Source organism: Pseudophryne corroboree, chromosome 1 (assembly GCF_028390025.1).
Source record: "Pseudophryne corroboree isolate aPseCor3 chromosome 1, aPseCor3.hap2, whole genome shotgun sequence".
Classification (NCBI taxonomy): Eukaryota; Metazoa; Chordata; class Amphibia; order Anura; family Myobatrachidae; genus Pseudophryne; species Pseudophryne corroboree.
The window spans coordinates 932200351-932216659 of record NC_086444.1 but is presented as its reverse complement, the minus strand read 5'-3'; the positions used below and the strand labels follow the sequence as shown (position 1 = coordinate 932216659).

The following is a 16309-nucleotide window of genomic DNA, read 5'->3' as shown; positions in this document are numbered from 1 at the left end:
CCCACACTTAGCTACATAACCAGCGTGTGAGCACTGTGGCATATACTGTATGTACTGGTACATCTGTGTAGCATGATGTGAACTGAGGACAAATCTGTGTGTTCAACACATTTGTTGTGCTGGAAGTATTTTCAGATTATACTTTTTAATATTATTGCCAGCCTTGCTGATCCGAACCATTTTTATGTCCTGGGGAGACAGCTGATGTCACAGAATGTGTGGAATTAAATTACATAATCATGTCACAGGCTGAGATGCTGAGTGCTGTGACAATGTTGTATTAGGCACACATGTGACAAGTTGGTGTCAGCGTCATCATGTCATATTTGTGCTTAACAGAACACTGTCAAAGTGCAATGTTCCTTTCAGGAATGTACCTTCACACAACCACTGTGGGGGGCAATCATGCTAAATTAAAATATAAATCTTCCAGGACAGTGAGCATAGTCCCCTCTCTATTGATAACAGGTCAGAGGGGAGGACAGTTGTGTTACTGGATTCAAAAAACCAGTAACTTTGGTGCCCATTGCACTGAAGGTCAATGGGCTTTTGCTTCAAACTGTAGCTCGAACTGGCATTGTCTATGAAGAGAGTTTCTCAGTTCCAGGCATTCAAAGTCAGCACTTCCGTTCCTTTCCCCCCCAAATATGCTTGTGGGGCAGATCTATGAGTTTACTAGGAAAGAGTTTTTTTCATTTCATTCCTCGAGTACTATACAACCAAAGGTCATGTTTTCAGGATTTCCTTCTGTGGAACAAGTGACATGATTGCTGACCCAATCATGAAAATGAATTCACCTGTGCACTATTCTAGATAACATGACCTGTTGGGGTTACTTAAGGATGGTGGTTGAGAAAATGTTCGTGAACTTCAATAAATCATAAATCCAATTACTAGATTATGGTAAAGAATGTTATAATTTAATGCCTAATCTGACTAACAGATATAAATTGCTTCTCTGAGCTTAATTTAATAAAGCATGTTTCTAAAACCTGACTTGTTTAGGTTAACTGAGGACTGATTGGAATCTTCTGCTTTTCTTCTTTCAATCATCTTAACTACTGAGACAACACCTGAGGCCACATAATATGGCTTGTCTTCAAATTGTATTAAAATTCCTCTTCTGTCAAAGTTTAATAAAAATAAAAATCTTTTTTAAATAATATATATTTATGCTTATTCTAAATCCTGAATCCTTTGTTTAAATAACTCCCATCTCATGCAATATTTTGTTAATAGAGGACAAGTTTATATCTATAGATTATAAGACTGTAAGCAGGGCCCTCTGACCTCCTTGTCTGTCTGTCTGTTATTATCCAGTCTAGTTTTATTATTGTTTCATTACCAATTGTAACAGAATATGATGCCATTATATAAGTTAATGATCATTAATTAATAATATATACATGATCATATCATACTAATTTCTAACCTGATGGCAGGTACATATATAATTGTCCTACAAATCAGTTTGCATAGAACATACCTATATAGAGTATACATAAATAAACACCCTGGGAGACTGCACCTATTCTTGATAACTACAAGACATATAATTTTATGGTTTAATGGTTGTTTTTGAGTAATATATTCAGTTCTATAGCTGTGGAGGTGAATATAATTATGTACTAACAGCAGCGTGGGCTCCTACTTACCAAGCGTAGGAAGGCTGCAGCTACCCCAGGCCCCGTGCCCAGAGAGAAGAGTTTCAGCCTGAGTTCTGGTAGTCCACGAGGGAGGACACATCTGGCTTCACTGACACTGAACCGGGTTGGCGGAGTTTACCTGGGTTGCCTGCAGTCTTGCAGCCCATAGGTAAAATCTGCCACTGATTCTAACAGTAGGTCCATACAATTGGGTAATAATAAATTGTGTATACTGAAGGTTAGAACACCCCTTTGTTATTAACATGCTTCTTTCATGCTTCTTATTTGTATCCAAAATGTATTCCTGAGTCAAGGAATTAGTTAACAAGTGCTATAAATCCATGACAACAAGAAGAAAGAATGATTACGATGCATCTCATTTGCTACTATCCTAAATTCTAACTATAACCACTCTCCTCACATCTGACCCACAGGCCTCACAACACATATTGTATTGTATATATAAGTCACCCATACTCTAATTTATCAAATTAACTAGAAAAAAACACACAGACAACTTTATTGCCATATATTCAGTAACTCTAAAGGCCCATACACACTTGACGATAAAATGAGCGACGTCGTTCATTTCAGCCCTCATGAACGACGTCGCTCATTATATCGTCAAGTGTGTATGCATCCGATGACCACCGATGCGCGGCCCCGCGGGACGTTAACGACCCTCGCTTATCTGTGGAGCATGTATGCTCAATTTCCACTATGGTCGTTACCGACCAGAGACGTCGTTGAATGTGTATGGTGTGAACGACCAATGACCAACGACCAAGCCACTCCCCGGACACACCCAGCGCCATTACACTGGACTCGTCAGCCCTGTTCCCAGCCCATTATTTCAATAAACTGTTCAGCTTGGATGCTTCAACGATGAATGGTCTTTGGTCTTTGGTCGTTGGTAGTGTGTATGCTCATGTAGTTTGCTCAGCTGTTCAAGGGAAGTTCAAGGGAAGTCAAGCATCGTCAAGTGTGTATGGGCCTTAAGTCACCCAGTAGTATTATTATTTCTTATTTAACTTATCAAACTAACTAAAAATAAACACACAGACAACTGTATTGCCAAATAAAGAGGTCACAACCATATTTATTGAAGTAGAATTGTAGTTATGCAGGGTGGCAAGAAATAAGTGTGAATCATGGCCACTGCCATACAAAGATGTTTAAACAAAGCACAACCTGGATTAGACAGTACCACCCCACTTAATTGGCACAGCACTGGCCCATCCCTGAGATGGAGACCTGGTCCACCCCTTTTCTAAATTTTTTTTTTTTTTACACATTGATCAACTTATGGTCTATCAGACACACATGGCGGATCACAGTGGTTGGATCCAAGCACAGCTTTCCCTGCCAGGAGACAGGGAAGGCTGTGCAGGAGTAGGGGAACTGGAAGACAGCCCTATTAACGTGATCTGAAGATAGTGTTATTACCACAGGGCTCCCTCCAGCAGTTTTTCTAATTTACTCTTAGTAAATTCGGGCAGATCGCATTTTTACAATTCAGGTATTGGAAATCTGGTTACTAAAAAATGCAAATTTATGGGCTTGGATGATAATTTTGTGAGTTCTCCTTCAACTGGCAACTAATACATTCAGGTGATACTAAACAAAAATCTGAAAAGGGTGTGAAAACACCTTTGCTTATTATTTCAGTAAAAATAATTTTGATAAATAAGCCCAATATTAATTTGCAGTGGATAGTAATAGAGACATTTCTAGCAGTGCAAAGTGGTCCAAAGACAAGATGAGGGGTAAAATCTTGCTAAATGCAATGGATAACAGTGACATAAACTAAGCTTGGGGCAAGTGACTTACTGTACATTGTATTTGAATGAGTTTGTATTAATACAGTTATGGGAAGGGGCTTGGGGGTCTATTTATGCTGCCTTGTTTCATTCACTAAGCACTTCAGAAAACAGAACTTATCACTGCTTTATCACATTCAAGTAGGGGTCCGCTAGCACTGCTGCAGGAAGATGGGTGCTCTGCAGCAGCACCAATGGCTGCAGGATAATGTTCCAGGAACCCTGCGAGCCACATGCATGTGCTGTGGGACAGCGATGGTGCCGTGGCTTTGCGCTCTATGTGTCGGCACCGTATGCACACAGCGAGTTACGGCGCTGGAGTGTGGACCTAAGGCTTGAGCCCTACTCAGGACTCTCTGTAATAGTCACTAGAAACACTGTCCCAGCTCGACAATATGTAATTTATAAATGAATACCCATACAGTGTTGTGGTAAAGCCACTGGTCGCTGACAAGACATGGTGACTCTTGAATTGTACAACAGGTATTTCTCCTTTACCTTTATAAAACATAGCTTCTCAATCATTAGAAACACTTTCATTTTTCTTATCAAATGAAATACGCACTTAAGGATGAAAGGGTGGAGGGGTTATTGGTGTCAAAGACTCAAGCAATTTCTGTGCTGATATGATTTATGTGCCTGAAAAGCAAACTTTAGTAACATTTAAACCTATAATTTATCTACTCATGTGATGGTAGAAGACATGTCTCAGCAGACTGAGCCAGCTTACTGGATGAATTCCGACTGTCTACTGTGATCCCTGCATGGCTGATCCTGTCCTCACTAATTGCCCTAATACACATCAGTAATTCATACATTCTCTTCTCTCCCTCATTCTCCTGAGGGAAGTGAGATTTCTGTCAGTTTCTGCCTGTTATTGAAGCCAAAAGGCAAATTTTAAACTAGCAATTTGTTTCAGTAACAGTTCCTGCTCAATACAGTGAAAACACCAGGCGCAGATTGGAGAAAATGGCTTGTCTTATACGGCTGATTTTGCATTGACAAATAAAAAAAATAAAAAAATGGACGTTAATGAATAGTCCTATAATCTTTACCTTCACGGTCAGTGCAACATTTCCACGGAAACTAACAGTTATTATAATTATATCTGTGTGCATCTGCTTGTAAAACTACAATACAATAAATGCATTATACTTTCAGACTCTGCATAATGAGAAAGATGTGCTATAGAACAAAGCAGATCCGAAAAGCGCTTTCTGCCCCAGAAAATGTAATGCATTTATAATACTTGCCTTGGATTTTTATACACTTTACATTACAATGATTCTTTCTCTCTCTTTTTCCTCTCTGTTTTAGCCCAGCTGCTACAGCAGTGATATCGCTAGCATTTGGACGCTATATCCTCGAGCCCTTCTTTATACAATGTGAAATACCAGACCTGGCTATCAAATTTGTCACAGCTCTTGGAATAAGTAAGCATTACACACTATATCTGACTTTTATTTTGCTAAAATAAGAAAAATGTGTGTCATTGTTTATCAATAATTACTGCATGAAGTGTGAGTTCAGTTTCTGTTTCTGTTTTTTGAATCAGAAGTTCGCAAATATGATTTTTTTTTTTACAAAATCAGTGGACAACTCCTTCAAGAGTTACTTAGTAGCAGTGAAAATATGACATTAATATCCAAAGTCCTGCATTTCAGAATACTTTAAAAAAAAAAAAATATATATATATATATATATATATATATATATATATCCAGCAGGTGGTTGCACTCACATCTTCAAATTATGTAACCGCTGGGGTGTCCACTCGAATACCGAGGTATCCAAATGTAGAGAAAGAAATTCAGAGGGGGCACTCTCCAGACTTTTTTCATAAACAACTGTTCATTTATTGATATTTATACTTTACATGATCAGCATTTCCTCAAGCGCTTTCGGCCCAAAGCAAGGGCCTTCCTCAGGAGGTACTGTACAACATCCACAACTTCCACCAACGGAATAAAAATAAAAAATAAAAAAACTTTTTAAGAAAGAACAGTTCATGCTTATGTTTTAAAATTAATGATAATTGTGAAACCCACAGGGTTCCCTGTATTTATAGGTTGTAATCACCTCTGGGCGCCAATTTCCCTTTCTTCTTTTCATACATTCTGTTTAGTCCCTCCTAACAAGGGACTTAGTGATATAGGCAGCCCCCCCCAAGGAAGATCTTACTTTATTGTATTCAATTTGTCTCAGAACAGCGCAAAAGGAGAGTATTTGGTTGATATATATATATATATATATATATATATATATTTGCTTCTGCTTGTTGATCCTATTAAATACATATTCAATTGTGTGCTCAATTTTGAAAATCTCTGTGGCACAGTGCTTTTTCCACAGCCATTGGGTTTTTCCTATTCAATTGAAGGACAGAAAATGACCTATCGTGGTGATTTGCATAGAAATGTCAGTGCCTGTTTTTTCTTGCACCCCCAGAGCTACTCTGATTAGTTTTAGGAAAAATCAGCAGGACTTGCTCCGGCACCCCTGTGGCACCCTTGCTAATGACTAATTTAGCAACTGTAAGTTTCCAATGAGCTTAATTAGTCCGTAACTACTCACCTTCTGAAGCAGTGACTTCTTCCTCCTGCCTGTGTGTGTGACGCCCTTCCCCCATGTATGTCCAGATGCAGCCGCAGGGAGAACTACATCTCCCAGCAGCCACCTTCCCTCCCTGCAGCATCCTCCCCTCCCAGCATTCAACTCCCAGGTGGAAAGATGGAGGCGAGATGACTGGTAGCTGCGGAGGCCACCGGACCGGGAAGTATCTGACTTTTTTCCTTGAACCACTGGGTTTTCAAAGCAGTAAACCCTGCATGCATTTTTTTTTTTAAATTAGTATGGGGAGTGATCATAAGTTGGGCACGAGGTACTTTGCGGGAAAATTTCGCACCCAATTGGATACCCCCCAAAGGAGTGATTTTGAGCTACCTTTCTTATTATAATAATAATAATAATAATTTTATTTATATAGCGCTCTTTCTCCAATAGGACTCAAGGCGCTTAACAGATACATAGCATAATATAGTACAGAAAATAATGAAGTACATTTTCATAAAATACAGAAGCATGAAGATACTAAAAGGGACACTATGGAAATGCTTGAGTAAACAGGAAAGTCTTGAGTTCACTTTGAAGGATTCTATAGTTGGGGCCTCTCGCACTGTGCGGGGAAGGGAGTTCCATAGAGTCAGAGCCACATGACTAAAAGCTCGACCCCCAGATGAATTACGGTAGAGTCTAGGTACTGCTAAAAGTCCTTCATCTACAGATCGCAGTAATCGAGTGGGGCAGTATGGGGTAAGAAGCTGTTTCAGGTACCTTGGGCCTTGGTCATGTAATGCTTTGAAACTCAGTAAGCCAATCTTGAAGATTATTCGCCATTTTACAGGCAGCCAGTGAAGGGAGTAGAGGATGGGTGTTATGTGGCTAGAACGGGGCTGGTTGGTTAACAGCCTGGCAGCTGTGTTTTGCACCAGCTGTAAGCGTTGCAATTCTTTTGCTGGTAGACCAAGGTAGAGGGCATTACAGTAGTCTAATCGAGATGATACAAATGCATGTATGACTTTTGGCAGATCATCTGAGGGAATTAAGTGCTTGATTCTGGCTATGTTCCTCAGGTGAAAGAATGAGGATTTGATTGTGGCTGATATCTGATGTTTAAGTGTCAAGCCACCATCCAGGACAACACCAAGATTCCGCACACGATCACTGGTCTGTAATTCTGAATCCCAGAGTGTAAATCCAGTTGGTTGGCTATGCTGCAGTCTTGTCCTTTGATGTTGCGGTCGTATCATAAGGACATCTGTATTATCCGTATTCAGTCGCAGCCAACTAGCGCTCATCCACTCCTATAGTTCAGCTAGACAGCCATTTAGGGTTGCTATTGGGTTATCAGTGCCCGGAGCAAAGGACAAGTACAGTTGTGTATCATATGCATAGCAGTGGTAGACCAGGCCATGGCGCCTGATTATTTTGCCCAATGGGAGCATGTATACTGCAAAAAGCATGGGGGATAGTATAGAACCTTGTGGGACACCACATGGCAATGGCACTGGTGGTGATGAGTATAATCCAAATAATACTCTCTGTGACCTGCCTGTGAGAAATGATTTGAACCAGCTTAGGACTGTGCCATCCAGACCACAGAAATTTATCAGTCGCTCAATCAGAAGCCCATGGTCCACGGTATCAAATGCTGCCGAGAGATCCAGAAGGATTAATATTGAACAGTCACCTCTGTCTTTTACCATCAGAAGATCATTTAACACACACACCAGGGCTGTTTCAGTGCTATGTCTTCTCCTGAATCCTGATTGAAATGGATCATGGGTTGTCAGGTGGGTTTCCAGTTGATTTGCAACCACTTTCTCAATAACCTTTCCTAGGAAAGGAAGGTTTGATACCGGTCTGTAGTTGGTCATGCAGTCGGGATCTAAATTAGTTTTTTTAAGAAGCGGTCTAACAATTGCTTCCTTTAGGGGTCCAGGAAAAATGCCTGTCTGCAAAGAGCATTGAACAATTTTTGCAAAGACAGGACCAATTATATCCATACAACCTATTAGAAGCTTGGTTGAGGCTGGGTCCAGATCACAGGTGGTGGGAAGCAAAATCCGAGCAATTTCAGCAGTGTCCTTTACATCCACTGGGTCAAAGCTGGTCCATGAAGGCAGGTAGCTTATATTGGCAGGCTTTGAAGTTTGGCACTCCTTTGATGGCACTGTTGAGATTCCAGCCCGGATGGTGGATATTTTATCTGCAAAGAAGTTTGCAAACTCATTGCATCTTGCCTGGGAGAGGGTCTCATCAGTCTGCAGGCATGCTGGCTTGCAAAGCATCTCCACTGTGCGGAAAAGTTGAGCTGGCCTATTGTTTGCTGCTGTGATCTCATTTGACAGGAACTGTGATTTCTTATGAGTGATTGTCGATTGATATTCTTCGTTATGCTTTATTAGTTTTATTTTGTCATCCACTAGGTTAGTCTTCCTCCATCTTCTTTCCAGTCTACGCCCCCTTTTCTTGAGCTCACTAACACTGTTGTCGAACCATGGAGCTTGACATTGTGGTTTACGAGGTCTTATACGCACAGGGGCGATAATATAAATTGCAGCCATAACATCCCTATTATAATAACGGACTAGGGAACAGGGATCTTCACAGGCACCCAGTATAGCAGAGAGACCCAGATTTGCTGCAAGAGCCTGGGGAGTCATACCCCTCCTTGGACGATACCTGGTCAACTCCACGGGCAGAGATCTTATTTGAGGGGTTGCAACTGAGAACCAGAGGGAGTAGTGGTCTGACCAGATGACTGGGTTTATTTTTAGGTCAGTGACTTCTAATCCAATCTGAAAGACAAGATTGAGAGTGTGACCACTTTTATGTGTGGCAGAGGGAATGACCTGTGTGAAGCCCAGACCATTCATTGTGCACAGGAGGTCTTGGCCAAGGCGTGAGAGCTCATCATCCACCCATGTATTGAAATCCTCGAGGATGAGCCATCTTTGATGTTCCAGAACCAGGCCAGCAACAGTGTCTGCAATTTCTTGTAGAAATATCTTTCCATCTCCAGGTGGCCGGTAAATGAGAAGTACTCTGAAACCTAATCCTGTCGAACTCCGGGCAGCAATGCACTCGAATGAGCGAGTAATTTCAATAGGGTGGACCCTAAGTTTAAGTTCTTTTTTGAAGCAGATAGCCACCCCGCCACCCCTGCGGTCCAGTCTTGGGTTGTGGATGACAGAGTAGTTTGTTGGTACTGCAGCCTCCAATATAGGTGCTGCATTTTCATCTAGCCAGGTCTCTGTAATACAGGCTAGGTCTGCAGATTCAATAAGGTCAGCAATTGTTGCAGTCTTGTTTCCTATAGATCTGGCATTACAAAGGACTGACCTGATTGGGCCTACCAGAGGGCCTTCAGTTTTCTTTATGTTAAGTGCAGGAGCTCTGGGTATGGGGGTCACAAAGCGAGAGTTGACAGTTCTGTCCTTCCAAACACAGGGCCGTCTTTTGGGTATCACTTCTATTTGATTGTTCTTTGAATATGGGGGTGAGCAGGTGGGCAAAGGACTTAGATGGTTACCGGGGGAAATACATTTCCAGCCTGCTTGCTTCCCACGAATGCGCCTGTGTTTTCTTTTTAAAATGCCAAGGGATTGGAGAATAGAAGCCTGTGATGGTGTGATAGGAACTGCATAACGTGGTGGGCGGAGTGAAAGAATAAAGCTGGAGCAATACGTATACATTTGGTCATCAATGACAGATTATAAGTTTGAGCTGCATATGATGATGAGAGAAGGAGAGAAAGCAGTGTTTTTTTTTTTTTTTCCTTTTTGTGTTTTGCTTTCCCCCAATTCGGTATGTGATCCAAAATTATAATGGGTTTATGAACAAAGTTATTGCTATAACCTATGGGGTATATTTGAAGCAAGTGATAAATAAAATAACTGCTAATTTAGTCAATTATCCTAGGATAGGCAGTCTTTTGGAAAGGTGTTAGAAGCCAATTCCTACTGCGTAGGTGTGAAAAGTCTCAGTGTGAGAGGCCTTTGAAGTAGATTTCTTGTGGGGGTAGTGATATCGTGTCCTGGAAATGGATCCTGACTTGAAACAGTGAGCCTTCAGCAATTCAGAGCCTGAATATACTGATATTAGTAGATTAATGCAATAAGTCAGTTATTTGTTGCTCAGAGAACAGAGGTGGATGATGTCTAAGTGAGGGGCTGGATGTAGCCAAAGATAGGTTGTGGTCCACAGTACCTTATCTGGGATGTCCAATGCAGAGTACAGCAGCTGCTAAACTGAAGGATTTCTCAGTGGAGGTATGCAGAGGATTCAGTCCAGGATTCAATCCAGTGTGTATCTCAGCGCAGGAATGCAATCCGTTGGTTTTGATGAAATGTCCGCGTAGAGTAGTACAAGTTAAAGGTAAGTCCTTGGATATTTATGATGATTCATAGGTCAGTTGTGGTGAATTTAAGCTGTTTTATGGAGATGATCAGGAGCATACAAAAGGAGAGGCAGCCATCTTGGGCGCCAGTCTATCATTCATTAGGGATGATTTAGCTAATCCAGCTCTGAACCATTAGGGTGAGGCATGGAATTGCTGCACTGCTCCAAGATAATCTGAGCTGATTTACTGCACAAGGCTGGGCATTACAGTCCCTTAGTGGAGCACTTTTTTACAAGGTAATGAGCTAGGCAACTTTAACAGTTTTAAATGTATTTTAGTATATTTTAGGCCTGATTCTGATGTGCTTGAAGATAATATGGAGACGCAACAGGAGGAGTCTGCTATAAGTAGACTCCTCATGCTTGCATTAGTGTTCTGTGTTGCATCCTACGGTGCAGCATTGGATCACCTCCGACACCATCAGCTGGCTGTGTACCCAGGGTGACACATACATCCAACAAAGGAAAATCTCCATCTTCCAACGAAGATCCTGGCCTCGTTACTTCCCGAAAATGGAGACGAAACCCTGTTGCTACCCCTTTCTCGTCCCAAAACAGCAGCAGACTGTAAATTACTGACAGTCTGTAACCATAGTGCAAACAACATCACAGACCCATACTGCACATATACAAAAGTTAAAGAATTGTGATAACATGCTGGAACATCCTAGGCATAACAAGCATATTATGATATGATATATATATATATATATATATATATATATATAATTTAAAACATCCAAATACCGGTACTCTTGGGGTCACGCAAATGTACTTTAGCCTGGTGCCTTCCACTCACGACACCTTCACCAGGTAGCGTGTAGTAAACATCCTCCAAACGGCGTCACTCCATGCATAATAAAGGCTCCGCACCAAGGCTTATTGCGGCCGCAATAAGCCTTGGTGTGGAGCTTTTATTGTACATGGAGTGCCGCCATTTAGAGTATATATATATATATATATATATATATATATGTTATTTATAAATTAACAACAAATAATGATTTATATTTTAACAGTTAACCCAGTGTTTCCCAAACATTTTTGAATCACGACACCCTACAGTGTCGGAATTTTTTCATAGCCCCCTCTAGGCAAAAGGCTTCTTATAAGAAATCTAGAAAGAAATATACAATGAAGTAAATAGCGTTTATGTTATTAGTGATGAGTGGGTTCGGTTCCTCGGAAACCGAACGCCCCCGAACTTCACCCATTTTACACGGGTCCGAGGCATACTCGGATTCTCCCGTATGGCTCGGTTAACCCGAACGCGCCCGAACTTCATCATCCCGCTGTCGGATTCTCACGAGATTCGGATTCTATATAAGCAGCCGCGCGTCGCCGCCATTTTCACTCGTGCATTGGAAATGTTAGGGAGAGGACGTGGCTGGCGTCCTCTCCGTTTATTGTTGATGCAAATATTTGTGCTTACTTATTGCTTAATTGTGGGGACTGGGGAGCAGCTGTATATTAATATAGGAGGAGTACAGTGCAGAGTTTTGCTGATCAGTGACCACCAGTTTTATCCGTTCTCTGCCTGAAAAAAACGCTCCTTATCTGTGCTCAGTGTGCTGCATATATCTGTGCTCACACTGCTTAATTGTGGGGACTGGGGAGCAGCTGTATTATATAGGAGGAGTACAGTGCAGAGTTTTGCTGACAGTGACCACCAGTATACGTTGTCTGCCTGAAAAACACTCCATATCTGTGCTCAGTGTGCTGCATATATCTGTGCTCACACTGCTTTATTGTGGGGACTGGGGACCACCAGTATATTATATAGGAGGAGTACAGTGCAGAGTTTTGCTGACCACTGACTACCAGTATACGTTGTCTGCCTGAAAAACACTCCATATCTGTGCTGCATTGTAGTATATAGAAGGAGTACAGTGCATAATTTTGCTGACCACCAGTATATAATATATAGGAGTACGGTACAGAAGGCCACTGCTGTACCTACCTCTGTGTTGTCAAGTATACTATCCATCCATACCTGTGGTGCATTTAAGTTTTGCACACTTTGCTGACCACCAGTATATAATATATAGCATTACGGTACAGTAGGCCACTGCTGTACCTACCTCTGTGTCGTCAAGTATACTATCCATCCATACCTGTGGTGCATTTAAGTTTTGCACAGTTTGCTGACCACCAGTATATAATATATAGCATTACGGTACAGTAGGCCACTGCTGTACCTACCTCTGTGTCGTCAAGTATACTATCAATCCATACCTGCGGTGCATTTAAGTTTTGCACAGTTTGCTGACCACCAGTATATAATATATAGCATTACGGTACAGTAGGCCACTGCTGTACCTACCTCTGTGTCGTCAAGAATACTATCCATCCATACCTGTGGTGCATTTAAGTTTTGCACAGTTTGCTGACCACCAGTATATAATATATAGCATTACGGTACAGTAGGCCACTGCTGTACCTACCTCTGTGTCGTCAAGTATACTATCCATCCATACCTGTGGTGCATTTAAGTGTTGCACAGTTTGCTGACCACCAGTATATAATATATAGCATTACGGTACAGTAGGCCACTGCTGTACCTACCTCTGTGTCGTCAAGTATACTATCCATCCATACCTGTGGTGCATTTAAGTTTTGCACAGTTTGCTGACCACCAGTATATAATAAATAGCATTACGGTACAGTAGGCCACTGCTGTACCTACCTCTGTGTCGTCATGTATACTATCCATCCATACCTGTGGTGCATTTAAGTTTTGCACAGTTTGCTGACCACCAGTATATAATATATAGCATTACGGTGGTAGGCCACTGCTGTACCTACCTCTGTGTCGTCAAGTATACTATCCATCCATACCTGTGGTTCATTTAAGTGTTGCACAGTTTGCTGACCACCAGTATATAATATATAGCATTACGGTACAGTAGGCCACTGCTGTACCTACCTGTGTGTCGTCAAGTATACTATCCATCCATACCTGTGGTGCATTTAAGTTTTGCACAGTTTGCTGACCACCAGTATATAATAAATAGCATTACGGTACAGTAGGCCACTGCTGTACCTACCTCTGTGTCGTCATGTATACTATCCATCCATACCTGTGGTGCATTTAAGTTTTGCACAGTTTGCTGACCACCAGTATATAATATATAGCATTACGGTACAGTAGGCCACTGCTGTACCTACCTCTGTGTCGTCAAGTATACTATCCATCCATACCTGTGGTGCATTTCAGTTGTGCGCAGTATATATAGTAGTAGGCCATTGCTATTGATACTGGCATATAATTCCACACATTAAAAAATGGAGAACAAAAATGTGGAGTTTAAAATAGGGAAAGATCAAGATCCACTTCCACCTCGTGCTGAAGCTGCTGCCACTAGTCATGGCCGAGACGATGAAATGCCATCAACGTCGTCTGCCAAGGCCGATGCCCAATGTCATAGTAGAGAGCATGTAAAATCCAAAAAACAAAAGTTCAGTTAAATGACCCAAAAATTAAAATTGAAAGCGTCTGATGAGAAGCGTAAACTTGCCAATATGCCATTTATGACACGGAGTGGCAAGGAACGGCTGAGGCCCTGGCCTATGTTCATGGCTAGTGGTTCAGATTCACATGAGGATGGAAGCACTCATCCTCTCGCTAGAAAAATGAAAAGACTTAAGCTGGCAAAAGCACAGCAAAGAACTGTGCATTCTTCTAAATCACAAATCCCCAAGGAGAGTCCAATTGTGTCGGTTGCGATGCCTGACCTTCCCAACACTGGACGGGAAGAGCTTGCGCCTTCCACCATTTGCACGCCCCCTGCAAGTGCTGGAAGGAGCACCCGCAGTCCAGTTCCTGATAGTCAAATTGAAGATGTCACTGTTGAAGTACACCAGGATGAGGATATGGGTGTTGCTGGCGCTGGGGAGGAAGTTGACAAGGAGTATTCTGATGGTGAGGTGGTTTGTTTAAGTCAGGCACCCGGAGAGACACCTGTTGTCCGTGGGACGAATATGGCCATTGACATGCCTGGTCAAAATACAAAAAAAATCAGCTCTTTGGTGTAGAATTATTTCAACACAAATGCGGACAACAGGTGTCAAGCCGTGTGTTGCCTTTGTCAAGCTGTAATAAGTAGGGGTAAGGACGTTAACCACCTCGGAACATCCTCCCTTATACATCACCTGCAGCGCATTCATCATAAGTCAGTGACAAGTTCAAAAACTTTGGATGACAGCGGAAGCAGTCCACTGACCACTAAATCCCTTCCTCTTGTAACCAAGCTCCTGCAAACCACACCACCAACTCCCTCAGTGTCAATTTCCACCTTACACAGGAAAGCCAATAGTCCTGCAGGCCATGTCACTGGCAAGTCTGACGAGTCCTCTCCTGCCTGGGATTCCTCCGATGCATCCTTGAGTGTAACGCCTACTGCTGCTGGCGCTGCTGTTGTTGCTGCTGGGAGTCGATCGTCATCCCAGAGGGGAAGTCGGAAGACCACTTGTACTACTTCCAGTAAGCAATTGACTGTCCAACAGTCCTTTGCGAGGAAGATGAAATATCACAGCAGTCATCCTGCTGCAAAGCGGATAACTCAGGTCTTGTCAGCCTGGGCGGTGAGAAACGTGGTTCCGGTATCCACCGTTAATTCAGAGGCAACTAGAGACTTGATTGAGGTACTGTGTCCCCGGTACCAAATACCATCTAGGTTCCATTTCTCTAGGCAGGCGATACCGAAAATTTACACAGACGTCAGAAAAAGAGTCACCAGTGTCCTAAAAAATGCAGTTGTACCCAATGTCCACTTAACCACGGACATGTGGACAAGTGGACCTGGGCAGACTCAGGACTAAATGACTGTGACAGCCCACTGGGTAGATGTATTGCCTCCCACAGCAAGAACAGCAGCGGTGGCACCAGTAGCAGCATCTCGCAAACGCCAACTCGTTCCTAGGCAGGCTACACTTTGTATAACCGCTTTCCATAAGAGGCACACAGCTGACAACCTCTTACGGAAACTGAGGAACATCATCGCAGAATGGCTTACCCCAATTGGACTCTCCTGGGGATTTGTGACATCGGACAATGCCAGCAATATTGTGCGTGCATTACATCTGGGCAAATTCCAGCACGTCCCATGTTTTGCACATACATTGAATTTGGTGGTGCAGAATTATTTAAAAAACGACAGGGGCGTGCAAGAGATGCTGTCGGTGGCCCGAAGAATTGCGGGCCACTTTCGGCATTCAGCCACCGCGTGCCGAAGACTGGAGCACCACCAAACAGTCCTGAACCTGCCCTGCCATCATCTAAAGCAAGAGGTGGTAACGAGGTTGAATTCAACCCTCTATATGCTTCAGAGGATGGAGAAACAGCAAAAGGCCATTCAAGCCTATACATCTGCCCACGATATAGGCAAAGGAGGGGGAATGCACCTAACTCAAGCGCAGTGGAGAATGATTTCAACGTTGTGCAAGGTTCTGAAACCCTTTGAACTTACCACACGTGAAGTCAGTTCAGACACTGCCAGCCTGAGTCAGGTCATTCCCCTCATCAGGCTTTTGCAGAAGAAGCTGGAGACACTGAAGGAGGAGCTAAAATAGAGCAATTCCGCTAGGCATGTGGGACTTGTGGATGGAGCCCTTCATTCGCTTAACCAGGATTCACGGGTGGTCAATCTGTTGAAATCAGAGCACTACATTTTGGCCACCGTGCTCGATTCTAGATTTAAAACCTACGTTGTATCTCTCTTTCCAGCAGACACAAGTCTGCAGAGGTTCAAAGACCTGCTGGTGAGAAAATTGTCAAGTCAAGCGGAACGTGACCCGTGAACAGCTCCTCCTTCACATTCTCCCGCAACTGGGGGTGCGAGAAAAAGGCTAAGAATTCCGAGCCCACCCGCTGGCGGTGAT

At 42.6% G+C, this 16309-nt stretch overlaps 1 protein-coding gene across 1 annotated transcript in view; it reads left to right on the top strand.

The window, feature by feature from the left end:
- Positions 1-16309, top strand: part of SLC7A11 (solute carrier family 7 member 11) — a 328653-nt gene that overhangs the window by 30429 nt on the left and 281915 nt on the right. The window contains exon 3 of the mRNA XM_063920358.1: positions 4784-4899. Within this exon, the coding sequence (XP_063776428.1) occupies positions 4784-4899 (116 nt within the window). The remainder of the gene's footprint in view (positions 1-4783; positions 4900-16309) is intronic.